General features: G+C 42.7%; 3 protein-coding genes across 6 annotated transcripts in view; all 3 read left to right on the forward strand.

Moving 5' to 3' along the window:
- The window catches only part of atosa (atos homolog A), a 34,861-nt gene extending 29,056 nt beyond the window's left edge, over positions 1-5,805 (forward strand). Inside the window, exons 6-12 of the mRNA XM_030100431.1 lie at positions 122-247; positions 1,928-2,016; positions 3,004-3,100; positions 3,405-3,563; positions 3,732-3,800; positions 4,265-4,464; positions 4,539-5,805. Of these exons, the coding sequence (XP_029956291.1) occupies positions 122-247; positions 1,928-2,016; positions 3,004-3,100; positions 3,405-3,563; positions 3,732-3,800; positions 4,265-4,464; positions 4,539-4,692 (894 nt within the window). The 3' untranslated portion in view covers positions 4,693-5,805. The remainder of the gene's footprint in view (positions 1-121; positions 248-1,927; positions 2,017-3,003; positions 3,101-3,404; positions 3,564-3,731; positions 3,801-4,264; positions 4,465-4,538) is intronic.
- A 1,162-nt stretch (positions 5,806-6,967) lies between these two features.
- On the forward strand, positions 6,968-10,292 carry arpp19a (cAMP-regulated phosphoprotein 19a). The gene is made up of 3 exons (XM_030099036.1): positions 6,968-7,141; positions 8,022-8,144; positions 8,683-10,292. Exons 1-3 carry the CDS (start codon positions 7,085-7,087, stop codon positions 8,851-8,853), a joined length of 351 nt encoding a protein of 116 aa, XP_029954896.1. The 5' UTR covers positions 6,968-7,084; the 3' UTR covers positions 8,854-10,292.
- A 4,146-nt stretch (positions 10,293-14,438) lies between these two features.
- myo5aa (myosin VAa) overlaps positions 14,439-26,998 on the forward strand; it is a 49,327-nt gene continuing 36,767 nt past the window's right edge. For all 4 annotated transcript variants that reach the window (XM_030099012.1, XM_030099002.1, XM_030099005.1 and 1 more), the window contains exon 1: positions 14,439-14,593. In XM_030099012.1, the coding sequence (XP_029954872.1) occupies positions 14,567-14,593 (27 nt within the window). In that variant the 5' untranslated portion in view covers positions 14,439-14,566. The remainder of the gene's footprint in view (positions 14,594-26,998) is intronic.

Consider the following 26,998-nt stretch of genomic DNA (forward strand, 5'->3'; position numbering starts at 1 on the left):
AAACAAATAAATCTTCCGGATTTGTATCATGTTGTGAGGAACGTGATTTGATAAGTGTTGCTGATTCTGTTTGACTTGTAAGCGTTCTAATCTCCCTCCCTCCCTTATCTCTGGCCTTCAGAGAGCCCAAAGCCCCTCCCCCCTGCGTCCCTGCAACAGCTGGAAGAAACAGAACCGCCACTCGTTAGATGCCACAGCGACCAAGGCCTTCCACCCCTGTACTGGCCTGCCTCTGCTCTCCAGCCCTGTAAGGAGCCTCGCACACACACACACCCACGCTCGGCTTTTAATGCCAACATTTCTCGAGGTGATGGCGCTCGAATCGTGTGCAGCCCGACACCTAATGACTGAGTCATGATTAGTAGTCGTCGTCGGTGCTGCTGCAGTTGTGTTTCTGCCATAACGGCGTGCTCGCTGCCCTTTATTGCAGGCCATCTGAAGCATGAGTCAGCACACTTTGACCAGTCACACAGAACCGTGAGCCTGTGACTGTTTGTAATAAATTCTCCCTGAAACATCTGAAAGCTGATCTTCTTTTTTTTTTATTTTGTTTTATTTGTTCCCACTGAGCTACTGAGTATTTATTCAGAGTTAACGTACACACAAACACACCGAGCATGTGAGTCATCTGCACCTCATCAAGTACATTTCATCATCAGAATTTCCTGTTTTCTGATCAGTTTGACTCACAAACACAGTCACTGAAGTGTGCACATACATAGGATTTCAGCTCAAGCTCACATATGCATCGTCTCAGTTGATGTTTTTGAATCTTTAACATTTCAAACTCACAGTTTAACGCTTTACTGTTATCTGAATGTGCGATGAGGGACGTCAAAAAGACACCGAGCTCAGGGGTGTTCTCAAATATATACCATATGTCTTTTGATTAAAAAGTATTCAGATAGGACCCGGCTGATGAAATGCTGTCTGAGCAGGATTGCAATAACATTTAAGTCAATCACGATAACCTTTCAACTCAATTACTTGATAAAGGGATGTGATAAAAAGCTGTCAGTGTGTCTCTCCTCTGGCCTGCTAACAGGATACACTGTTCATACACTGTTCAGGTGCAGCCAGGCAAAGAATACTAAACTAAAACTAAACCGATCATACTTTATTAATATCCTAGGGGAAATAGAGAAACTCACTGCAGCGCCTCTAACACAAGCATTGTGTAGAAGGGCTGTGGATCACTTTTGAGGACCACGTCACATTGTTTGTAGCTCATGAATTGTCAACAAAAAGACACCAGCTAAACACTCATAAGTTTGTTTGACTCTCGGCAATCAATCATTAGACCTTCCCAGCTTGTATTTGTGGTGTCATTGAAATAAACACAAGTCCAAAAATATTCAGATGAGTAAGTTTGCTTTGAATAAGTAAAGTAAATAAAACATGATTTAATGGAGTGCATGAAAACGCGATTTTCAATGAAAAAATGAATAAATCTGTGTTACTGTATTTTAGATGCTACTGTTCCTTGACAGCCTGCAGCCTATAGCGACACAGCTCACTGTTATTTATTAGCAAGAATAAACATTCATTCAAACTCACGGCACTAGCAAAAAAATACAATATAAACAATATTTACACCTCTTCGACTTTTCTACATTTTGCCACATTACAACCACAGATGAAAAATGTGTTTCATTGGGATTTTGTTTGGCAGACCAACACAACGTGCCACATAATCGTGAAGTGGAAGGAAAATGTGGAACAGTTCAAGGAGTATGAATACTTTCACAGGCCACTGTGTTGTGATAAATATTGATAAAAATGTTGAAATGATGTGTTATTACCAATTTAGCCATACCAATCAGCCCCTATAGTCAGGCTGACCTTTCGGCGGTTGTGCTGGAGTCTCAGATCGGGGATGAAGTGGCAGCTGCTCTGTGTAAATCATGTCTTCATGTGTCCGCTGCAGGTTCCTCAGAGGAAAAATCAAACAGGCTACTTTGACCTGGACACCTCTCTGACTGGCTGTAAGGGTTTGCCTTGGGCCTTTGGGAAAAGGTACAGCTTCTCTCTCCTGTGTTCTCTTTCAGCTGCAGGTCCAGGTCTGAGTCTGTGTGTTGTCGAGGCCTGAGTAGTTCCACTGGTCTCATACAGTCTCAATAACAATCGGAGGACAAAGAGATTTCCTCCAGTTGCCTCCCACATCATCCGTTAACCATTGTACCATCTGGATCTAGTTACTCACACTTTGGTACTTCTCGTCATCATTTGAGAACCCACTTGTTTTTCTCACTTTGTAATATTTCAGCTTTGTGTGAAGCAGTAAAAGCCCTTGCTATCTGCTGCCTTTAGAGCCAATGTAGTTTAAAAAGTAAAATCTAATCATCCTACACTGTTAGAAACACGAGCCTTGGATGAACTGTAGTATGAAGAAGTCCCCCGCTGCGTTTCAGTAGACGAGACAATAAAGGCGGTTCTGTGCAGTAACAATAGGTCAGCCCTCCGTTCTGCTGACTTCTCCTCTCACGCTGCCACCTGCTGAAGCTCTGTTGTACTGTGACTGCATCTAGAATCACTCACATTCAGGCTCAAAATGGCAGACGGCACTCACCCAGCTTTAAATGCACAGAGCTGCTCGGCCCAGCCTACACGCCACGCATGTGGGAGGAAGCTCAGAGCTTTTTTTTTTTTTTTTACGAAGTGTTTGATGCTCTGGATTGAAAGTTCACTCCATCCACCTGTGATCGATTCAACTGATAGGAATCGAGTGTCTTTCTTCCATGTGAGCCTTTGATATTTTTCATTGAAAACGACACGTGGCTCAAACCTCGACAGCTCTCCCTGCCCCGCCACTGACTTAAGATACCACACATTCTTAGATTACTGATACCGCTTTTGTTTACACACAAAGAGAAGCCAGTAAGAGATAGTGCTATCCTTTCTGGGGGACAGGTTATTCAGATGTGGATATTTTGTCATGTAAGCAGCTCAAGACGGTTTTACATCACAGTCCTTGATCAGCGCGTGTGTGTTTGAACCCCTCAGGGTGTGTCCGAAGAGAGAGGGATATACCGATGAGTCACAGCAGCTGTTCAGTGCCAGCGCTCCACCTGCCAGTCTCAGCCTGCTGGGAAACTTCGAGGTATAGCACACACATTAGAGCGTCCCTCCTCCTCTATCATCTTTTTTGCCATGAGCTCACGTTTGCTTTTCACCGTGTTGTGTTGCTAAAATGGCAAATCTGAAGTCACCATTGCCTTTACTCTTTCACTATTGTATAGCTGTTATTTTCTCTCTCTCTCTCTTTAAAGAATGTCAGTTTACGCACAGGACTATAAGCAGAGTCCTAAACAATTAAAACGTTACAGTGAAACTCTCAATTTGTGTCTGAATGTGAGGGCAACAAACAGTGAACGCACTGAAATGTTGAACTCTTGCTGTTTCAGGAGTGTGTTTTGAACTACCGCCTGGAGCCTTTAGGAACAGTGGAGGGCTTCACAGCTGAGGTTGGAGCCAGCGGATCCTTCTGCCCCAGTCACCTGACCTTACCTGTGGACGTGTCATTCTACAGCGTCTCTGACGACAACGCTCCCTCACCATATATGGTGAGTTCTTTTCATCCATTCACAAAAAAACAACCACTGTTTAAAATGTTCTTTTTTTTATTTTCCAGCTGGCATGGCTGATTCTGATATTAAAACTGCCATCTTATCAGTATGTAGTCGACCTCCTGTGTACGTTTGTCAAATGGTTTGTCATCTGCTCGCTCACAGGGCGTGATAAACCTGGAGTCCCTGGGGAAAAGGGGCTACCGTGTACCCCCATCAGGAACCATACAAGTGGTGAATGCTTTTAACATACGTCATTTTAAGATGTCTGCACTTAAGCCACATGAAGTTGAGAACAAAGAGCATTAGACAAAGTAATGGAAGGAAACAGAGACTCCTACTGGTAAAAGCGGAAAACTGTTTGTCAGACAAACAGACAAAAGGCAATGCTTTGATCAGAATGTTTTTTTTTAACTCTTTTTTGTGAAAAGGGTCGATTCAGGGTGATTCCTTTCATGTGTATGTTCTCACTGGAACTCCAGCTTCCACCCTCGATTCAGAGACATGCTTGTCAGGGTTAATTGTGGCTCTAAATGAGCAGTATGTTTATGTTAGTCCTGTTTGACCCGATCTGTCTCGGGTGTATCCCACTGCGGTGTGAGATGAGTCTAGGAGTGTAATGATACGGTGTGTGAGTTGAAATCAGGTCACACAGACCTGCTAACCTGTCAAAACTGTTGTTTGGTTGAACCCCTCAGACCTTATTCAACCCTAACAAGACGGTGGTGAAGATGTTTGTAGTGATGTATGACCTACGAGCCATGCCAGCTGGACACCAGACCTTCCTACGCCAGAGGACCTTCTCTGTCCCCGTCCGCCGTGACACAAACAATCAGACCAGCAGGAGGCCCCTCGCCCTGGGCCAGGGGCGCACCTTGCGCTACCTCGTTCACCTGAGGTAAGACATTAGTTGGTTCGTTTCTCTTGAGCGATGCGGGAGCTGTTTGCTCATTCTGTTGTGTCCCGCTCCAGGTTCCAGAGCTCCAAGTCTGGGAAGATCTACCTCCATAGGGACATCCGTCTGCTGTTTTCCAGGAAGTCCATGGAGGTGGATAGTGGTGCTGCCTACGAACTCCAGTCTTTCACAGAGTCCCCCATCGACCCACCGTTCTCCCCCCGCTGCTGAGGTCCGATGCCCTCCCACGTCCGCCTGGCAGGCCGCTACTGAAGCTTCAGACAAATCTCGATGCCAGCGATAGACTCTTATTCAGTCCGGGAGCCCCCGCGGCTCGCGTTTGGGGAAGAGACGAGGTCCAAGGACTGCAGTAAGCACGTCTCTCCTGGCTTGTGTTCAGAAACTTGACGTTTCATCCCTTCCGTCTCTCAAAACTGACGAGGGGGCGGTTCTAAAGGCCGGAGAAACTCGTAAGGCATGAACCTGGCTCTCTGTGAGGAACACAGCCCGAAACGGAGAGGATCTACTCTGAGTGTGTTTCTGATGTTGTTACTCTGGTCAAGAAGTTCTTACCAGACTTGATAGGTTCTGTTTTCCCTGCTGTTATGTGTTTCCCCTCCAGCGTCTGGCAGGAGAGTAGAGACCAGTGATCATCCACACAAGCAGTCAGATTAAAAAAAGAAAGGAAAAAAAAAAAAAGAGCTCAGGATAGTAAATTTTGTTGACACAAATCAAAATGTTAATCGGACCTCTGTGGTGTTAAATCCTAATTAATTTTAATTGAATAAAAAGGCACTTTGAAATTAGAAAAAACAAAACAAGATTTGAGATTTTTAAATCCTTGAAGATCAGATTGACTGGACTGAGAGTGATGTGGGTTGTGGCCTTGTGATCCCGGAGCTCGGGGCGGAGGGAGAGCAGACGGAGGAGGACCCGGGCGGCAGACTGCGGAGCAACACAAACTGTGGACCACCAGAGGAGCAATCACGATGGACTCACGTCAACGCGTCACAGCAGAACATCAGAAGTGCACTGTGTGTTTTTTTTCTCTCATTATAACTGGAAAAGAAACAGAAAATAGTCATATTCTAATACTTTTGTACTGTTACAGAACCACTTTATTGGAAGTGTTGCAATAGAAAGAATAACCTTAGTTTAGTGTTTACACATTCACTTTCAGTTTACCTTATCATCCGTTTATTTAATATTTAAATTAATATTTCAGTTACTACTTGTGACGTCTGTCATGCTAAGATGATGTAGTGCAAACTGTATATCATAGTATGTATTTTTGACATCAATATTCAAATCTAAAAAAAAATATATCTATATCTTCTAAATCAATCCTGAACATCTCCTCTGTCTCTTTGTGGCTTCCATATTCATTCCTGCTTTGCTCGTATATCTTGATTTTTTTTTTTTTTTTTTTTTTTTTTTTTTTTTTTTGTCCACTGTCACACACATTCAACACTCTGAGCAATAACACCATTAAATGAAGCTTAGAAAATGTCAAATGGGGGATTAGGCATGAGTTCCACATTTCTCACATGATGATGTCTGGATGTGTGACAGTTGATTTTCAGCACAATTCCATCAGCAGCCAACAATCACTGACTTAGTCTGGTGTCAAATACAAGCAGCGGAGATCCGTTAGTGACAGACCTTTCGTTAATGTGCCGTTCATGCTTTTCAAACTCATCTAGTACAGCGTGCTCTTTGACATAAACTCTCTGCACAGTTCTCTTTTTTTTTGTCATATTAGTTTTGCAAGGAAACAAAAGGAATTTTCACGTCTGTTTGGAAACATCCATCCAGTTTCTTCACTGCTACATGTAATTTTGGGAGCTGGAATCGGACATGGTGTACATCACCGGGTAAACACTCCATCACAGTGACTGGCCAGTCGCCAACTGACCTCAAATGTGTGTTTTTAGTGGTGTGGTGTGGGATCAAATCAATATAAAGAAGGAAAACAACTCTGGGACTTTTGGCAATAGCACAGCAGTGCTTAGCCACTGTGTCCCTATAAGACTTTTGAAAAACAACAATAAAAAAAGTCTTGTTTTCAATTTAATTTGAAATGAATAAAATAACGTTGTTCCAAAACTGAACGCAAAAATAACCTTAACAATGGTCATTCAGGACCACTTTATTGAAAGAAAACTAAAAGCAGGAAAGATTTTTTTATTATTATGAGAAAAAAAACAATGTTATCGTGCAAGATCTAACAACCTCCATACTTAAAAAGAAATAGTAACATGGCAAATCATGACCAGTGCAGTCTCACGTGAGAAGACGTGAGGTGTCCCGTGTCACTGTCCAGATGTGCGGATTACGTCCTGAGATGTGGATTTGTGACACGGCACATGGAGCTCACAGCTGATCGTCGCGTTACGCAACACACATCGGAACTCGCGCGGGTGCATGTCTGGCGGGAGCGCCCGTGGAGCCGGGGCGCGCGTGGTGTCTCCGCATGTGACGTAGTTGTGCGGGAGCGCGCGCTCGGCGGCAGCAGGCAGCTGTCGTATGGACACAGAGCGTCAAGGCTAGCAGAGCGGCGTCTCACGGAGCAGTCGAACAACTGGTGAACGGTGTCTGCCGAAGTCACGATCTCCTCTTAGGCATGTCGGGGGACAACGAAGAAACACACACGGCGGAGGAGACGCCTGTGGACGACAAGGTAACTGTGCAGACTCTTTATTTAGCATCCACTGCGTTATCACGGAGCTTTAGCTTAGCATCTTTTTAGCATCTTTGCCCGCTTCTTTTTTGTTGACACATCTGTGAAAGACAGTTACTCAGCCCCAGTTATAATAATGTTATTATTCATCACGCTAGTTTACAATACAGCATTGCAGGTAAATAAACCTATCGTTTGGGTTGTTAAACATTGTGAGTCTTTTGGGTGGTGGTGGACGCAATTCCCAGCCTCTTAGCAGGTGCTAGCTAGCTGGCTAGCCGCCGAGCTAGCTGTCATGACATTCGCACACTGGAAAACACTCTGTAGTGTTAGCTCCGCAGCTAGCGTTAGCATTTAGCTCCTTAGCCTGGCTCGGTGCCTGTCAACTGGAACCTTATGTTTAATTCCGCTTAGGCATTAGCACTTTAACGTGCTGTGAGATTACAGTCTAGTTAACTGTTCCTGTTGCTGTTACCGCACACGGTAAATAATTCTTCGACTATCGGTTTAAGAGAATAACGCTAGCCAGTGGTCCAACCCACACAAATGTGGATTTGGTTTGTGTGCCAAGCTAATGTGAGCAAATGCTTTTCCTTAGCCAGGCGTTTACATGAAGCAGCTGGGATTTGGACGTCAGGTTTATGTAAAATATGTTTTTTTTTTTTTTTTCTCCTGACGGCTTTATGTTCATTCACAAGCTGTTGTTCATATTTACTCATGTTTTCGAGGCTGAACGTGTGTGTGCGTCAGAGAAAGTCTTGTGCAGCCACATCTGCACAGCCCTGCACTGTCAATGATAGATTTATGACTGGAACCCTGAAGGCTCGCGCCCAGTTGTTGGTCGTCCCTGCTGTACATAATGTCTCCATTTGTTTTTCAGGACGCCCAGGAGAACATGATCAGTCCAGAGAAGGCAGAGGAGGCTAAGCTGAAGGCCAGATACCCAAATTTAGGAAATAGACCCGGAGGTTCTGATCTGCTCCGCAAACGCCTGCAGAAGGGGGTGAGTGATCTTATCTTGTTTGTCTGCAAAACATGCGGGGTTCACATGAGGACACTTTAATTTCCTGCTGTTTTGCTTTAGTACATCTGCACTGTTCTGCAATGGAGCAGTAATTTCCTCTATTGATGAAATATTAAGGAAGAAACATTTCCCTCCACTGTTTAGTTGACATTGATTTGCCAGTTTTTCATTTTTAAATAAAGAAATTGGGATCAACCCACTCATATTAAAACCACATCAGAATATTTTTAACATTTGTTATGAAGAACAATAATTCAGTGAGAGGGTTTTCTTTAACAAACTTTGTAATTCATCCCCTTGATGGCTCATAATCATGTTCATTTGACTATAACATTGGCAACAATGTTTTCACATTATAATAAATGTTCTGATAAAAACCTTACTACATAACAACATACTTAAAAAGCATATTTTCTAGCATTTATTTGTCTTCTATTAAGTTCAGTAAGCTTCTGTAAACCCGGCACAACTTCAGTGCTTTCTGATTCCTCAAAACTACGCCTGTCTCTCTCCACAGCAAAAATACTTTGACTCTGGTGACTACAACATGGCTAAAGCGAAAATCAAGAACAAGCAGCTACCAACAGCTGCCCCAGAGAAGACGGAGATCACAGGGGACCACATCCCCACCCCCCAGGACCTGCCCCAAAGGAAACCCTCTCTGGTGGCCAGTAAACTGGCGGGTTGATGCATGCACAACCTCAAAGGCCCCCGCTGCACCTCCCAGTCCTCACCCGTCCCCACTCGAGTCTAAGAGCTGTAACATTACCTCTCCCGCCTCTCTCACCGCCACTCTGCTCCCGCCACACCAGTCTGGACCCCACCCAACCAGAACCCACACCTAGCACCCAGTGAACTGGCCAGCCGATACGTTTCACTCCTGTTTATTTTTGTTTCAGCCCCCGTCTGAACCCGTGTCTACTGCCCCCATTCCCCTGTCCCTGTCCTAACCCACTCCCCCCCCCCCCTACATTGTCCTCTTAACTTTCTTCCCTCCCCCTCCCTCTTCCATCATGTTTCCTCTTTACTTCCATGTAAGATACACTGAAAGTTAGGACATCCGAGTGTGTGTGTGTGTGTGTGTGTGTGTGTGTGTGTGTGTGTGTGTGTGTGATGAGCAGTGTGTGATGCCGCTGCATGTTGGATGGACAACAGATATCACTGTGTTTACGGGCTGAAGAGAAGAGTGAGCTGCAGAAGCTGCACCTCGCATGTTCGGAGGGCTTCAGTGTGATGATCAGGATCTCTCAGTTTGGCTGTGTGTGTTTGCTTGTATGCGTGTCTGTGCGTGTGTGTATATATAAATATATACAGTATATATATTTCTTTTTGTTTGGCACAGGGGCGGGCGACAGCTTTTAGAACATTTTACATCTGATTTGTATCATTCACAAATATGTCCTTATCCTAAATCAGCTTGAGTGATTAATTGAAAATCTAGTAATCCAGAGGCCAAGTTCAGTTTTGTCAACACTTTTGATTGTGTCCCCATATGAGGACCAGGGCCAACTAAGGACCAGAGTGTCATGTAGATCTGCATGTGTGACGCAGGGCTCCCCACGGCGAACCTCATCACGCTCCCTTTTCATTTATCTGGAAGCATCGAGACGATATGAACGGCTTGGGCGCTTCACTCAGTAGCAGGTAGATGGTTCATTCGGGGCATCCCGGACCGAGGAGAGAAGGCGGAACAGTGTGCCACTTTATGCCGGCCTGAGATAGAAACGCCGCCCTCTCTCTCTCGGGTCAGAGCTGTCAGGAATGAATCATCTCTGAGAGCTTTGCGGGACCTGAAAGCTAAATTTGTGTTGGTGGGACCACTCTTAGCGTCCTGTATGCTGTGTTGACTGTAATTGTATGCTAGTGAACAAAATGTACATGGAACAGTGTAATAACTTGGGCAAAGGAAACCTTGTATTATCACAAGTTGAAGTAGTTTTATCTTAAAGTCGTTCTCAGCTCTGTGTAGTGCTTTTCTAAAGTCTGAACAGACTGAATGAAATTTACCCCGTCATGTGGTAAACCCAAGCAAACACTACATCTGTCTGAGCTGCATGTGTATGGCTGCCCTGCTGTCACGTTGTGCCATTTTGGTTTTGTAAATAAAATAGTTTTGCACAAATGTTTTAATTGTTTGTGTTCTTGTTTGTGACACTTCAGTAAATTTCAAGTATCTAAAGATCCAAAAAAGGTTGTAAGTCCTTCTCACTGGGGTTCATAGGAACAGTGAAGTGTGCTGCTGAAATAATGAAAAACCTGCTGATCCCCTGTCGTGAGTGCTTTATGCAGTATCACAACATACACCGGTATTCAACTCCAACCATCAAATCAGTCTTGCTATACTACTGCAACATGTAGAAATTGTCAGACAAATCATCAATGCAGATTTTTTTTATTTATTGTCAAAACTTTATAAGTAGTCAATAATATAAATATCCTTTCATTTCTTTGTTTACTGATGGAAATATCCTGAAGATGAAGCATCTGGTTCTCAAAGTGGTCCCATGCAAAAAAAATTCATTTGAATATAACACAAATATACATTATATTAAAGAAATTACACCAAGGCTGTCATTCAGCATCCCTCAAAGTTCCCCACACTAATTAATAGTTAATATAGTCAGGACATCAAGTATTTCTTTTTTTTTTACTTATTTTTGATGATTTCAAGGGTATACTCTTCAAAAAAAACAAACAAAAAAAAAAGTAATTGACATTATGGGATTTGATCCAGTCATCCTTTTTGGGGTTTCCTGAGCAGCTCATCTTTCTCCAGTATCCTCTTCTGAACCTCGTCTCTCATTTTCCCTCCAAACTGTCCAACACTTGCAAAAACATGTTTGCTGCTGCAACCTTCAGTCTTTTGGTCAGTTCCACGGTCTGTAGCACACAAATACAGTGAAAATTAACCGACTTAACATCCCACAGAGATTTAACTTTTTAATCTTTGCATTTCTTATGTACAGTAATTAATTTAATTAACAATGGAGTTTTCCATTCCCGACTGACTGTTATTAATTAAGGATGCCTCAAGCGGAACAATGAGTGACGCCTTCACATGTCTAAAGTTTCCAAGGTCAGTTGTTACTTAAACTTTTTAAAGCCACAAACGTGGAAAAAAACAAACACTGTTATGTTCCAATAATTTATGATAAAGCTAGATTTACAGCTTCAAAGTTTGGATGAGTGGTATATTTTTTAAATGGCATCAAAACTCCTCAGAAGCACAGTTTGATTTCTCTGTCCTATATAATGTCTTGTTTGTAACGAAAGCCACTAAACTGCTCTGAATGTGTCTGTTGCCACATGTTTTAGGGTGCTGTGATCAAATTCTCATTTTCCGTCAGATTGTAAATATAAAGGCCATGTGAACCATGTGGAAGTAAGTTGTGGTGTTTAGATCAATATATGGGAAGTTTAAAGCAGAATTGATTCTCTTTATTGTTGTTTCCACAAATTCCAACAATCATACACGTCTTTGGCACAACTATAGATCGACTTGGTTTCAACCAAGAATTTCAACTGTTGTTTCATTTGACCTCCAGACAGTGTTGTTTTATTTTAATACAGTGTTTCAGAATACTAAAACATCTTCAGATCACATCTACAAAAAGAGTCTTTTGAGCAAAATGGAGCTTCAGATTTCATTTGTGAATTTCATGGTCAAACGTGTTCACATGTTTCTGGGAATATTTCTGGGCCCAATGCATGAGCTTCCAAAACAGAATCATGTCTGTTGAATACAACAAACTTCTCGCACTGATCTTATTGCCTTTTCTAATTTGATCTCTCCAGTTTCTCTGAAAACTTTGATATTTTATATGGTATGGTATACATGATATATGGATAGTCATTTATGACTGCATCAAAGTCTTAATAAATTTATATTTCATTTATTCAAAAATGCAGATTTAATTTTTCTCATAACGCTAGTCTCAAAACTTTGACCTCTGCCTAAGTTTACTGATTTTGTTATTTCTTTTTTTGTATGAATCATGTTGACCTGATGCCGTTGAAGAACCAAAAATTTCAAACACCCATGTAACTGTCATTTGTCAAATTGAACTTCCTACTTCGGTAAGTACAATTCACACATAGCAGGGGCGGATGTAGAAATATAATGTGTTGGTGAGAGGGACTCAAGAATTTTTGATAGGTTGCAACCTTTGGCAGACAGTATATACTGAATTTAATGACAGCTGTGACAGTTTAGTTGAGACACAAAACAGCAAAGACTGCAATTTATCTCATGCAATGTGATCACACTGAACAGGAGAGAGAATTGTGGTCACACTATTTGGGGCATTGTCACAGGAAAGGCGGGTGATGAGTGGCAGGTGTGTGAGAAGGGAATACAACGGTTTGTAACCGTGACAGATGACAGCATGCAGGTAGCATTTTTACACAAAAAAACTATCACAAAGCAACAGATACCAGTGTGAATGGATTGGGTGATATAGAATTCACAACTACTTAAACCCTTTAATCAAGCTGGTGTAATATTAAAAAGGAAAATTGTAAAACTATTGCGATTGTGGTGTCAGTGTGTAGATTTGTGTTACCCTTTGATCCATTGTTCACTCATGCCATAATATGTTCTGTTTACTGAGACAAAATTATAGTATATCAATAAGATCATGGTGTGTCAAACATGTTTGTAGCAGCATCATAGCAAATATTGAGGTCAGTTACCATTAATTTCTGAAAATAGCCCCCATTACCAAACTGCTCAAGATATTTTCTGTTGATTGATTGGCTTGTCTGTACACTGATCCATTATATCTACAATGCAATTGGTAGAATATGCCCATCACCCAAAAGCACCTGAGTTCATTGATTCATTCATTCAAATTCATTACAATAATGAAATGTATATATTAAACAAGACATAAAGTAATTAATTGCTTGAAAAGTTTTTGAGGAGTAATGTTACTTCCTAAAGAAGAGTGCTCTCGCTTGTAATCAAGTATGATTCAAGCAATGTAACTAATTGTATTTCAACTTCAAAATTTAGGACTCTTGAGTTTTTGTGCAGCAGACTCCTCCTGCTATTAGGAATTAGGAATAGATACTTTTCCTAGCTTTCTTTAAGAACTTTTCACCAACTCTGATTTCGAAATCAATATTTTTCTACAAGATTTCAAATGTTTTACTCTCACAATCTAACAGATGTATATCTGTATGTTGTCTTTCATTCCATCCAGGGCCCAGAACAGAGAGACATCCAGAACACTCTCGAACTGCATGCAATTTTAGCACAAGTGCTAATGCCATGTCTCTCTTTTGTTTTTTAACTGTGCAAATAACCCAGAGTTCCTACACTCATGGAGAGAACATGCAAACTAAGAAAGCCAAGAGCACTCACCACTGTTATCTTATATTTGCTCCATGTTTTTATTTACATTTTATTTAAAACTTTTTGGTGGTGTTTGAGTTAGCACACTTTTCCTCCAGGTTCCAAATCCTGATGATGAAGATGATGTTGCTGCTGCTGCTGCTGCACTATAACAATAAGTTTTTCATATTATGTGTCGTACGCTGCAAAAAGATAAGTGTGAACTGTCTCCAACTCCTTTTTTAGCATATGGAGTATTTTGTGTGCTGTTTTCCCAAAGTCAAATTCTTATATCCTGGATGAAGTCCAAAAGATGGATCAACATTGTCACAGCATTTTTTGTTTTATTTTTTTGGATTGGGATTAGAAATATTACAAAATTGTGTTACAATTTTTTTTTTTATATATCGTTATTATCAAAACACAACATATAGAGTTAGTGCAATTGACAGTATAGAGTACATTAACAATTGAAAGGCTAATAGAGGAAACCAAACATAAGTACATTAATAAATATATATAAATGAGAAAATTATTAATAATAATAATAATAATAATAATAATAATAATAATAATAATAATAATAATAATAATAATAGTAATAATAAAGTACACCAGGAGACGCAAATGGGTTAAGTTGGATTAAAGATATTGAAGTGGGAGCATAGATTAATGTGTTACAAAAGTACAATAAGAAATCTTGGTTTTGTGTTGTATGAGTGTTTTTTTTTAGGCTACAGAGCAAAAAAAAAAAAAAAAAAAGCCTTTGTTTGTGTAGGTGTAGAGTTTCTCCGCGGGGAGGCGCTGTTTCCCACGCAGCAGAAGCCCCCTCCGTTTGGCTGAATCATTTCATCCATCATACCCAGAATGCAAAGTGAGACCCGGCGGACTGTGAGCAGCTCGGAGCGCTGCAGGTGAACCCAGAGAGCCGTCTCCCCGCGGAGCCCCGGCGGACACACAGGACCAGCTCCCCCCGCTGCATGCGCTCCCAGCCCGGCTCCATGCGGCGCCCCGACCCGGCGGAGCTGTAGCCCAGATTGGAGAGAGGACGCAGCGACTGACCGCCATGGCAGCGTCGGAGCTGTACACAAAGGTAAACCCGGAGCTGCGGTCCGGCGAACCTCCCGGATTAAAACACACCCCGCTTCCTCGATAGCCCGTCCTCGGTGTGACTGATTTATCTGATCAACACGCCAGCTGACAGCTGATTGTTTTTTTCCATCTTCAAGCGGGCCCTGGCTCCACTGTGGCTTCTTTTAAATGAATGAAATCGGTTCGATCGCGTGTGAAACACATGCTTTTTTGTGTTTTTCCTGCAGTTTTTGGAGTTTTTGGTTGTGGCGTTACATGTCAGCTTTAATGGGTGCAGCTGACGTTAAGCCCCATAAGAACTGATGCGACACAGTCGCCTGGTTTTCCTCCTCTCAGTCGTCCTTTCCAAACATAAATCCCATAAATCCTTCCTAAATTAATTTGTCCTTTGTTGTTTTTGTCGCCTGTGCTGATGTATCATGCTTTGCCCCCTTTGAGCTCCATGTTTTCCATCATCGTCCCCCCTCACTGGAAGCTAAGGAGGGGGCTGTGATGATGCAAAGGCGGTGCCAGCCATCATGGAGGCTGCTGCTTTTCTTTTTTTTTTTTTTTTATTGTTTCCCTTTTTAAACCTGAGCATTCGGCTGCATTCGCATCCACATTTCTTTTGTGTCTTTATTTCTGTGGCTGTGTAGCTTTGAGGCGAGTCCAGCAGGTTGGATACGCCGGGATGCTGCGATGAACGCCGCATCCGTATCCTTTAGCATCCTCATCCTCATCCTCCCTTCCTTTAGCATCCGGGATGCTGGGAGGCGAGCAGGAGGCCCTGCAGCCTCACGCAGCCAGATGCCTCACCGGAGGCAACTTGACACTGCTGCTGGAGAGGCCTGCCTCGCTTCAAACCTCACAAGGTCACAAGTGCTGCTGCTGCTGCTGCTGCTGCCGCCGTGCCAGTGGGTGAAAATGTGAAGCGGAGATAAAGAAAATGTGCTTTCCGTCTGTGAAAGAGAGGAGATGAGTCACCCATCCCCCCTGCTCTGACAGCTGGTGTGCCCGGCTTGGAGAAAGGCTGTGGTGGAGGGAAGACGTGCTGATTGCCGAGGAGATCTGTGATGAATTTGCAGGGATTCTTTATAAATGAAAGAGATTCATCTGTTAGCTGCTCTTCAGAGGCTTGTGTCGTGTGTGTTGTCTGAAGGAATTCAGTTTGAAATGAGAAGGGATAAAGATGACACAGAGTTGTAGTCCTGGCCGGTGATTTGATTCTGGTGACGTCTGCTCTGTGGGTTACGCATGACGTCGGACTCCTGTCAGCTGACACAAAACATAAAAATAGTACTCTTCTTATAGAAAATTAGCAACAGAGCAACATTCATCATCAGCTGAAGTCGTTTTCCTGGGCAAAACAACCAAACAATCACCGCTTGAAGCTTCTCTAAAACCTCTTAAAATGAACTGTGCTTCAGTGTTTCATCATTGATTTGGTGAAACTTGCAAATTTGAAGATAAAACCTTGAAGTTTAAGAGTTGGAGAGGGAATATATCATTATCAGGCCTTTAATTAGACAAGCAACTTTAAAACCTGCATAAACTAATCATCAACGAGGCAAATTGGTCAACTATAGAGCTGGAAGATTATTCCCACTCTGTTCTCTGACTTCTCTGTTTCAGTTGTAAATTTTTGTTTTGGAGGTTTTGACCAAAGATCCTAAAGACGTTACGTCCTTCAGAGAGTTTTGATGACTGTTGCTCGTTGTTTTCATGAACCAAAGCAGGCTGAGTTCATCCTGAAGATGGCTGGCAGATTGACAGACCATGAAAACTTGACTAGCATGATTGATTTACTGCACTGCAGCGCTGTTGCCTGCTTTCACCCTGTTCCGAGGGGAAAAACTGATGCGGTGGATCTGCTTAAATTGCACAACGGTATACATTTACAACCGAAGTCCAGCAGTTATCGACTGAGGCTGCTGAGTGTGTCTCCCGTGCCAGCTGCAGCCGGCTCGCGGCCATCCATCAGCCCGGCTGTCCCGTTGCATGAGAGTCTGTGGGCCTGTTAAATGGCTTTAACTTTCAGGTGGATGTTTGGTTTCAGCGCCGCTGCTGGGAAATCCAAAGTTAGCTTCCTGCTTTGAATGGTGTGTTTTAGAGGGCGGCCTCTGATCTCAGAACCCTCTCTGTGATTTACTTTTACAGCACGGGGGTGGAAAACACTCTCCCCTTTGTGCGTGGAAGTCAGCCCTAATAGAAGCTTATTGAGCGGGTCTGAGCTGCCCGGTGAATACAGAAGTACACACACACACACACACAGAAGTACACACAGCATCAGATTCTGCTCCTGTCTGACTTGACCGGCAGCGTAAAGAGGGTTGAGTCAGGGGTGAAGGTCTTTCCGTAAGACCCGGGCCAGGCCTGCTCCTCTCAGCACAGCAGAACGAGTGGGTGTAGGAGCAGAGGTGGGGGGGTTAGGGGTTAGGGGTGGGGGCTTGAAGGTGAGGGCCACTTTCAGTACACGACTCGGAGCCCAAAAAAGATTTTCAACTCACAGCCTTCAAGGCTTTGTTTTTCGTCCCATTGTGCTGATTGGCTTTCACTGTAAAACGACACAAATATGGAGCTCTGTAACTCCATCACTAACCTGTGCTGGACTCTGTCCATCAATGGTTTCTTTGTAGGAGCACTCACAAGGCGCTCCCTGCTGAACTTACAGCCCCTCTTTAACTGAACAACACCGAAACACTGTGGAGTACTTCTCTTTTTAAGTTTATGATTTGTAAAGCATGGAAAACTTGAGATTTCATCCAGAATTTAACAAATGTCATATTCCAAGTAAGAGTTGATTTTTGCTTTGATTATTAAATTTAGTGGTTTAAGCACATGTTTTGGGGTTATATTAAGGCCCTGCCATGGGGTCGGAACAAAGAAAACACAGAGGAACGCCTCTAAAAGTTCAACCTTCCATGTGTTTTGGTGATGTTTTGAATGGAAGATTCAGTTCAGTGAACACCAGGGAGTGTGTACATGTGGGAATAATAACTGGGGCTCCGACCCTTGGTATTGGTTGTATTACTATAAGTACAGTAAGTAAGTAAAATTTATTTGTATAGCGCTTTTCACAGAGCGGCTGTCACAAAGTCTTTCACAAAGTGGTAGAGAATCATATAAACATCACGAAATAGGGATAAAAGCTCATAGAAACAGAACTTGATGCATAATGCATAAGATAAGGGATCATATGAAAACAGTGCACAGTACATAAGATCAGAGGGATATCATAAAAACGGTAAATAATACACAGTACAGCCAAGACAACACTGTGTCAACGGTACAACTCTGGACTATTTTGGAAGTCAGATGTCATCTTTCATCTCCATAAAGTCATTCAAAGTATGACATAAACAAAGATGTAAGGATATAAAGAACTTTTAAATCTTTATGTCTGTAACTTTTAAATCTGTCTAACTGTCGGGAAGAAGTTTTTCCAGTCTGTTGTCAAATCTGTGTGAACAACTGAGTCTTGCTGTCCTCAAAAGAAGCAAAAGCAGTGCTTCTTGTGAACAGTATCTGACACACACACGTGCTCAGATTCTGTCACTTTCAATCCTACATTATTGTTAGTTTGGTAGAAATGTGGAACTTACTAAATGTGGCCACTTCCCCGATGAGGAGTCGAACAATCGCACCATATTGTTGGAGGGATTATACAGTAACTGCATGCGGACACGTCACGGTGAATCAGATCCGAATCTCTCGCGGGTCAGCGAAGAGGCGCGGGAAATGAGCACGCCGCATGCCAGTCGGCGGAGTCGCTCAGCGGTGAGCGCATCGGGCAGCAGCTGATGGAGAGGAAAGCACCTGCTGTTACATCACTTGTTGGGGTGTTGCCAGAAGCACGGCGTGTCTGATCTCTCCGGCTCGCAGACAGCAGTGCGGCGGTGGGCTTCTGCTGGAACTGAATCATCATTTTGGTTCATTGAGTGCAACGTTACAGTAGGAGCTAATTCCAAACTATAATGAGCACAGTGATCCTGACGTATCGGATGCTTCTAAATGACAGCAGCTGCTGTGTCGCCAGGTTTCGCGGTAGCCGTAGGCATGCTGTGCTTTTTGGGGAAAAACCCTCCGAAGTGACACCAGTGCCCATGTTTTTGATGAATGTGTGACGTTCAGTCAGTTTGAGACAGGAGTGTGAAACATGCAGCCCCACTGGGCAAAGTTTGAGTTACTCATGCTCCTTCCTCACAGATTTATTTAGGACATGACACAAGACCGAGGCCACAGCTGAGAGATCAGATGTGTGTGCAGTACAATCTTGCTGCCTTACTGCTGGAGAAATAGCTTGGGACATTTAGTAAACACACGTATGCAAAATGCTGCAACTGCAGGAAATGGTTTTTCCTCCTGCAAGCACCATTAAAGTCGACTTCATGTTGAGATTGTAATTAAATTTGTTCACGTTGAGTCTTTGAAAACCATTTGCATTAAAACAAGTGAAACTCTGGGGGAGTTCAGAAATTTGTATTGAAAGGTTGTTATGCTAAAAATGAACTGGCCTGGTTCTCGTAAGAGCTGTTTGAATGGTTTGTGGCCTCTCTTGATTTTAGAAAGATTGCTGGAAATTTGTACAGTCCAAATACAAAGTCTCAATGCAGCTCCTTATTTATTAAACTGTAGCATTCTTACTGAAACAAAGCTCTCTCTGATTTCTGTGCCACGTTTCATTACAGTCACTATTTGCTTCCTGAAGGTGTTGGCTCGGCTTCCATAAGCGGCAGCTTTTACACACTCCAGTGTCTGGTTTATTTTTTGCGTCTCTGTCTGTAATTGGGAGCATGTGCATTAGATTACTGAGATAACCTGGTTAAGGTAATTGCGCAGTCATGTTGTATACAGCCTGGCATGCAGTCACTGCGAACAACATGCCAATGGTAGCTGGAGAAACAGTCTAAAAAAAACAAGATTTCAACTTTCTAAGTGTGACCAATCTGCTATAAGACTTCAGTTATGGTCAGAAATGGAGAGATAAATGGTTATCGTTGAACTGAAAATCAGCAAATAAGAATATGTCTCTGTTCTAGAACTGAAGAATGATTCTTTTAGAAGTTGTTCAGCAGTGTTTTACAAAACACCATTGATGCATTTGTCCTATTTGTCTGTTCTGGAGCAGGGGTGCATTTAAACATCTGAAAAACACCACTAAAATGCTAAAACATTTGCAGGATACCACTTTGAGGTTTATTGCTCTTGTGTTGTCAGTGTGCGGTTGTTTTTCGGAAACACATCCAGTGGTTTTATGAAAAAAGTCCTGTTCTGTGTCTCGGAGCGCCTGAGAGCATCCCATCTCATGTGATCGATAGAGGAAGCCGGGACGTCTGCTGACGGACAGCCGGGCCAACCAGTCGTCTGTGGCACTCTGCGGAAACTTTTGGGGGGGAAGACGTCAGCGAACGCTGCTTGTGTGTCTGTGGACACAATGTGAAGGTTTCATCATCTGGCCGTGGAGCTGGCCGAGCGATCACTCGGCGCCTGGTGGTGCGTGGCTGCGGGCGTCCAGAACACTTCCACAAGAATGAGCTAGAAGCCTGTTCACCAGAGAAGATGAACCGGGAGTTGGAGTATATGTTTGTTGAAGTAAGTTTTTGCTCCTCTTGAAGCTTTGAAGTGATTCTTTAATTCATTGATTTACAGTAGGAGAACTTGCAGAATTTTAACAAATGTAGTCCTATGATATGTTAAAGGAGTGCTAAAATTCCAGTTGCTTTCTTCACAAATCCTTGGTTAACTTGAAGGATTTACGTATTTATTTTGGAATTTGCTACCATTGCTTCCCAGATGGAGACCGTGGCGTCTCGGTCCTGACACACCCTTGAGAACAGTTATGTCACTGAAATCAGCAGGACAGTCATAACAGCCAATAAGCTGCAAATCAGATTTCAGCCTGTGCTCAGTTTTGGTATCTGAACAACAGTATCTTCTGTGTTAAAAAGGAACAAATTTGAATCACTGGAGCGAGTTTGGCTTTTTTCTGCCTGTTTGATTCACTCGTGGATCCACATCAGACCGTGCAGGCCAAACACAGTGAGGAAAACGGTTTGTTCTTTAAAATGCTGGAAGCATAAATACAGTCCACCTGTTTGATTTAGGGTGTGTTTGATCATTACAGGGACAAGATTATTTTTGGAAACTTTGAGCTTTGTATTTCTGGTGAGGTTATTTTCCATATTTTCCCGCCTTTTCTGAATCCTGATTGTTATGATCACACTGAATGTTGATCACCTTTATCCAGAAGTGCACAGCAGTTCTTTTAGACTACTCCAAGAGTGAGCACAGGCCAAGCTAATGGGATTAAGTTGTGGGCAGCATCGCAGCTTCTTAGTAAGAGACTCTGATCTTTGGCTGTCACTGGACCATTGGCACACCAGCGTTGCCAAAACGCAAAGTTAAAGGGTGCTCGACTGGGCGTATCGACTTACTGTAGAGACTCCCTCCACCCTACCAAGCTCTCCGTCAGTGCTGCTGAGGTCTCCGAATCTTGGCGTCATGCTGCGTCTGCCCAGCTGAGCAGAAAAACAGCAGATTCTCACATGAGTGGCATCATGTGACGGGGGCTCCTGCAGTCTGGGGCTCCTCCGACGGCTTTACTCGGGACATGTGGGCCGAAAACACGGTTCACATACCGCTGCTGCTGGTTGCCTCTGCAGGGCTGTGATGTAAAATATGTTGATCTGTTTATGCTTTCTGGTTTCTAGTTCACTTTTATAAATTCTTTGAATTCTTATGTGTTCACATGAATATGTTTTACTGCTTGAGGAGAGTTAAGCTGTAAATGTAATTCAGCACAGTGAAGAATTGGCCTGCTCGTTTTCTCCTGAAGTTTGTTTTAGTATTACACACCAGATTATGCTTCTTTTAATCTTTTTTTTGTAGAAATGCAAAGCTCCAACAGCCACATCTTACTTTCAGATACGTTGCGAAAAAAGATGTCCTTGCCAATCTGCTCAGGGTTTATGTCAGTTCTCCCTGGGTTAAGAGGAAAGTGATCAGCGAAGGGAAACCCGGCCAAGGTTGAGGAGTCGTTTCCCGGCCACAGTGAAAGCTCAGAGCTCAGTATTAGCCGGGCGAAGTCCCTCTAATCTGCTGTTGACTTTCAGCAGATTTGTACACACCTCTCACGGACGCCCCGCCTCATGCACACCTCGATACACACTCGTTTCTGAGCTGGCCGTTCACCACACACACCCCGATGTCCTGATTTCTGCGCACAGTCAGTGTCGTCCAGCAGCACAAATATTTTTGCTGCAGTGGAGATGCAGAGCAGGTTAGGTGGTTCGCACAAACTAAATCAGCTTCATTCATCTTCAGAAAATTGAGATGGTTGGTTTGTATTTAATCTTCTTTTGATTTTAAGAGGTTTAGTAACATTGAACCCATCATATTGCCTCGTTGCTTTCAGAAAGTTTGTTTTCCCAGCATGTGATCCTGGACAGGGCCTGATCCTAAGCGGAGGCTTCTTCTCCTCTGAGCGGCGGTGGCAGGCGGTGGGCACATGCTGCCATATGTGGACGTAATGAAATTGTGGTGTAGTTGACCGGAATAGGATTATCTGATGTTAAACCCCGAGTTAGCCTAATCAGGACCTGCTCTTTTGTCTCAGTTAAACCAGGATTAACGTCAACCCAGCGTCAAACGTCCAAGAGCGGACGTCTCTGTACTGTGACTGTGGACCACACTGGCTTCTATTGACCTTATCTGAGACAGATAATGTCTGTCTGTTGCTGTCATCTGGGAATTTATCATTCTGAACACTTTTTAAGATGACGTGATGCGTTTTAGATGTTTGAACTGTGAACACAGCGGCACAATGCGGCCAGTATGCTCGCACTGCAAAATCCATGCTATCATCCAATGTGATCGATTAAAGCAATGTGTTCTCCATCTAATCGTGTCGCATCAATTTCACACACCCTGTTAATTTGTCTCGCCGAGGAAACCTATGAAAGTGGGTTTCTGTGTTCTGTGGGTCAGGAGGAGCTTCACCTCAGGGCAGTCAGAGTGATGCCAGCAGGTTAGCTCAGTGTGCATTGCAAACGTTATTCGTTTGGTATGTGTTGTCAAAGACAAATGGTCTGCAGCAGACTTGCATCATGGGAAATGTAGTGTTTTGGCAGCTGGGAGATTTCAAGAATGGTTCTTTCTTTTTTTTTTAAATTGAAAAAAAAAACAACAAATCTCTGTCTTGTGCGAGTCTGAAGTCTATTTGAGAACTCTTCTTTTAAACTGTCTGAAAATCCAGATCAGGAGTCACTTCACTTTATTCTTCTTCTGTTTCTTGAAATGAAAAAAGACAGTGAAGTCTGACATGGGACTGTGAATACGTCGCCATGTTTGCAAGTGTAAGTTGTATTATTTTCATGCAGGCTGCAGGAAAACTGTCTCATTTCTGTTGGAGCCACATTGGAATGGCGGCTCTTTGCACTGTGACTGCACACGCTGCACGGCCAAGGTTTCTCATGTGACTGACGTAGCCGCTCATCCTCAGATGCCCCTCTCCTCTCCGTCTGGCTCTCACACCAGCCTGACGGCCGTCCGTCGCTCCGGCCCATCCTCTCTTTCACTGCACCCTGACTCATCACATTTTTTTTTCTCTCTCTCCTGCTTCCAGTTGCTGCTCTTTTCAAAGCTTCAGTTCTGTTGTGGGCTGTGACGTCCTTGAAACACGTGAGCGTCCGTCAGCGTGTGCTCGTGCGTTTGGTCGAGTTTCGACCTTCATCTGTCCTCTGGTTTGAGGTCTCGGGGGACTCTGTTGGTCTATAAATATGATTCATCGCCCCTGCAGCTCCACTCTGCTGCAGTCTCTTTGTCTTGCAGAGTAGATGGGAAGTGAACAGGGAAATGTGTGAATCTGCAGCATATTTTAGTGTTAAATGGTTCTGAATAATTGTGCATTGCAGTTGTTGATGCGCGGTTTGTGTGTGTGTGTGTGTGTGTTTGAGGCTGAGGATCAGCGATGCCTCTGTGAGGTGTGATGCTGCTCTAAACTCTGCAGCTATTTTTAGCCTCTTTTCTCCTCCTCCGCCTCTCTTCTTTCTCTCTCTCCGTTGCTAGGAGGCTGGTTGCCGGGATGGTGCCCTGCAGGCACCAAAAAGGTGCAATGACCAGTGACATGGTGGAATAAGGATGGAGAAAGTGAAAATTGGACAGTGTTCTTAGAACTCCGGAGCTCCAGTTTTAACTTCTCATCACAAAATTAACACAGAATAAAAGATTAATAAAACTACCTGATGACACACTGGCTTTTAGCAACATACAGGATTGTTGTAGCTCGTCCTTATTACCCATGACTGCATGAAGTCTTCAGATGCATTCATCTGTTTCAGTTAAAGATTGTCAAGAATTACTCACGTTTCCAATGTTTTAAACACTCGGGCTAAGATCTGGTGACACGGCATTAGTTTAATGTATATTATGCCACATGTATATCAATCATAAAACAAATTTAACAACTAGAAGTTCACACAGGACGTCCAAAGTATTTTAAAATAATTTATTGTGGAATTTGCCACTTGTCATTACCATTTTCAATGTTAACAAAGTCCCTAAGCAGTCATAGCATTTGTTTTTCTTGTTGCTGGTCACAGAAATAATAGAATTCATTCATGTATTCAGTGTAGAGCAGAAACCATATTCATTTATTTGTTGTTCTGTGACAAAATCATGTATTGTTTCTATTGACTTTTTTTACATTACTTCAGTTTCTCCTATCTTAAAATATTTTAGACAATTTTCAGATATTAATTTGAATAGATCTTTTTCTGAGCGTTATTTATTTTCATTCGTAACATATTATACTCCGCATATATACTTAATGTATGAAGAAATAATAACTTTAAGGCAACTCAAGGTCACAAAAGAATCCTCAAACTAACCTCAAGTTTATGAAATCTAGTCACGTTTCAACAAACGTCATTTTAGTTTATCACACATAATTCATGGTATATCTTTCTTTATAAAGATTGATTTGATTTTATCATGCCATGAGTTCATGTCAGTTCAATAAGTTTGAAATGAATACCTCAACATTAATTTAGTATGCATTAAAATCAGTCATGTTGGGAAGCTCTGCCGGTGTGGTTATGTGGTCAAATTTTTATTTTCATTCATAATATATTCAGTACATATATGGAATATTTTTTTCATGCGAGTCTCCTTCTGTACCAAAAGGTTAAAATTAGCTCCTTTTGTAGACAGATTCACATACTATCCTCAATGTGAGGGTTATCTCCTATTTTTATTGCCACTGATTCTCTGTTAAATCGTCTAATTCTTACCGATTTTTTTTAATCTGCTGGCTGTGATTCATCTTAGACATTAGGTAGATGTTTGCAGGCATGTCTGAATCTTCAGGTTTGACTCTACAGTATGAGAACACTGTGTGTCTTTGGTTCAGCTCTATTTATACATATTTCAAGGTGCACTCATCGAATGTCTGTGTCGAGGAGGGAACAGCCCATGTATTATTAAATATCTTACTTATTTATATATACAGTAAAGCAAGTTTCAAACATTTTGTACAGACTGAGCGCAGAGAAACAGTTGCTCCGTCTCAGCACCAAAAATATGTTCAGTTTTTCTTCGAACATGGACCAATCATGTTGCATCTTTCGTTACTGCCGCTTGGTGGGAAAGTGATGGGCTCGAGGGTCTTTCTGTGCATGTGGGTGCTTGTGTCCTCCCTCAATCCAATTAACATGTGTTAATTATTGACTCTAAATTGCCAGGAAGTGTGAATGTTTTTCCTGTCCGGGCTGCTTTTGCTCTTCAGCCAGGCTCAGCTCCAGTGACCCCTGACCTTAAGATGGATAAAGTCAGTATGAAAGAGAAGTGGACACGGTTTGTGAAAACTCGGGGGGCTTGATGGGAGTGGGGGGCTTTGAAGACAAACTACAGAAATTTACCAAAACATTAACAGAATGTTTGGTATACTTTGTCTGATTTTTAGAAACAAAAAGGTGAAACCCGTTGTCCATCCATACCTAAATATATGGTGACTTCCAGACAGCCGGAGCCACATATAGCCAATGAGAGAAGGTGTTTTTCTCCATGGTGTCACGATCCAGATGATCGGCGGCGCAGCGGCACATGAAATTAACTAGTTGTTCTCTCGTCATGCGCTCCCACAATAAGGCCTTTCTCTCTGGCCCATGTGGAATCATCATCAGCGGTTTATATAACGACGGCAAAAAGAAGCCGTGAAATTGTTGTCCGGCTTCCAGAGAGACTGTGAGCTCATCTCCGTCATGTGTTTGGTCGGCGCTGGCCCTCAACAGGGAAGATTCTCTCACACTGCTGGTGATCCCATGTACATTTTGAAGGTCTTCAGCCTTCATGCCGTGACTTTGACATAAACAACTCGACTGCTGTTGCGTTTCAGCCGTCAGTTGATTTCGAGGTCTCACTTCGGTTTTTCTTGGTGCTGCAATCACTGCGCAGTCATCCGGCGAACTTCAGTTGAGTGTGTGTTTGTGTGCGCGCTCCTACATTTGTGAGCTGAATTCTTGAGACATGTGACCGGCAGTGTTCATCACTGTTCCTTCCACATGTCTGTGATCAGCTGATTGCCTCCAGTCACAAGCCTGTGAGGCCCGGAACAGTTTCATAGACGTGTGTGTTTCTTCACGTGTGTTTTCTTCCAAATTCAAGTTCGGACCATGCGATGTCCACAACTGTGCTCTTTACTAGTCATAAGCTACTGTCTGTTTAATAGCTCGTTCCCACAGCTTCACTGACCCTTATGAGCCATGTGCTCATGACCGAGAGACACAGGCAGCCGTGTTTTCAGTCTGGACAAGGCGTTTAACTGTTAGTAGAAAGGAAGCTTTTATTAAAACACTTCAAGTGATTCTTGTCTGCACCAAGAAATAAGTTAAACATCAAGTTAAAGAAAATACATTGACATATTGTGAACAGAGTAGTACTAGTAGTGAGTAGTGAATGTCTTTAAGTTTGTAACGTCCGTTGGTCAATGAATGCTTTGTTACTGCATCTTCATCAAGCGAGTCTGAGTTTATCTACATTAATAAATGTGAGTGTCTTTTCATGTTCTTTTGTCAGGCTAGCTCTGTTCGTTCTTTATCTCCTTTAGTCCGTATAAATTCATTAAAATAATTCATGTCGAGCACAGTGTTATTAAAACATTGAAAAGCTTAATGGAATTGTATACTGACTGCATACTAAACTGAGGTTAGACTCATTCTCTCAGTTATTAATTGAGCCAGTCTGGTTCTTTGCTCGCTGGTTTCAACCGTGCCTCCTCTTCCAGTGCTCAAGCATTGCTTAAATACTTTGGTGATATGCTACGTCCGTTTGTTGTTTAAAACATTTTTATTTTCTGCATGAAAAGTGAAATTTTGCCAAAGTTTCATTCCAACATTGTGTGTGTGTGTGTGTGTGTGTGTGTGTGTGTGTG

The sequence above is a fragment of the Salarias fasciatus genome, chromosome 1 (assembly GCF_902148845.1).
Source record: "Salarias fasciatus chromosome 1, fSalaFa1.1, whole genome shotgun sequence".
Classification (NCBI taxonomy): Eukaryota; Metazoa; Chordata; class Actinopteri; order Blenniiformes; family Blenniidae; genus Salarias; species Salarias fasciatus.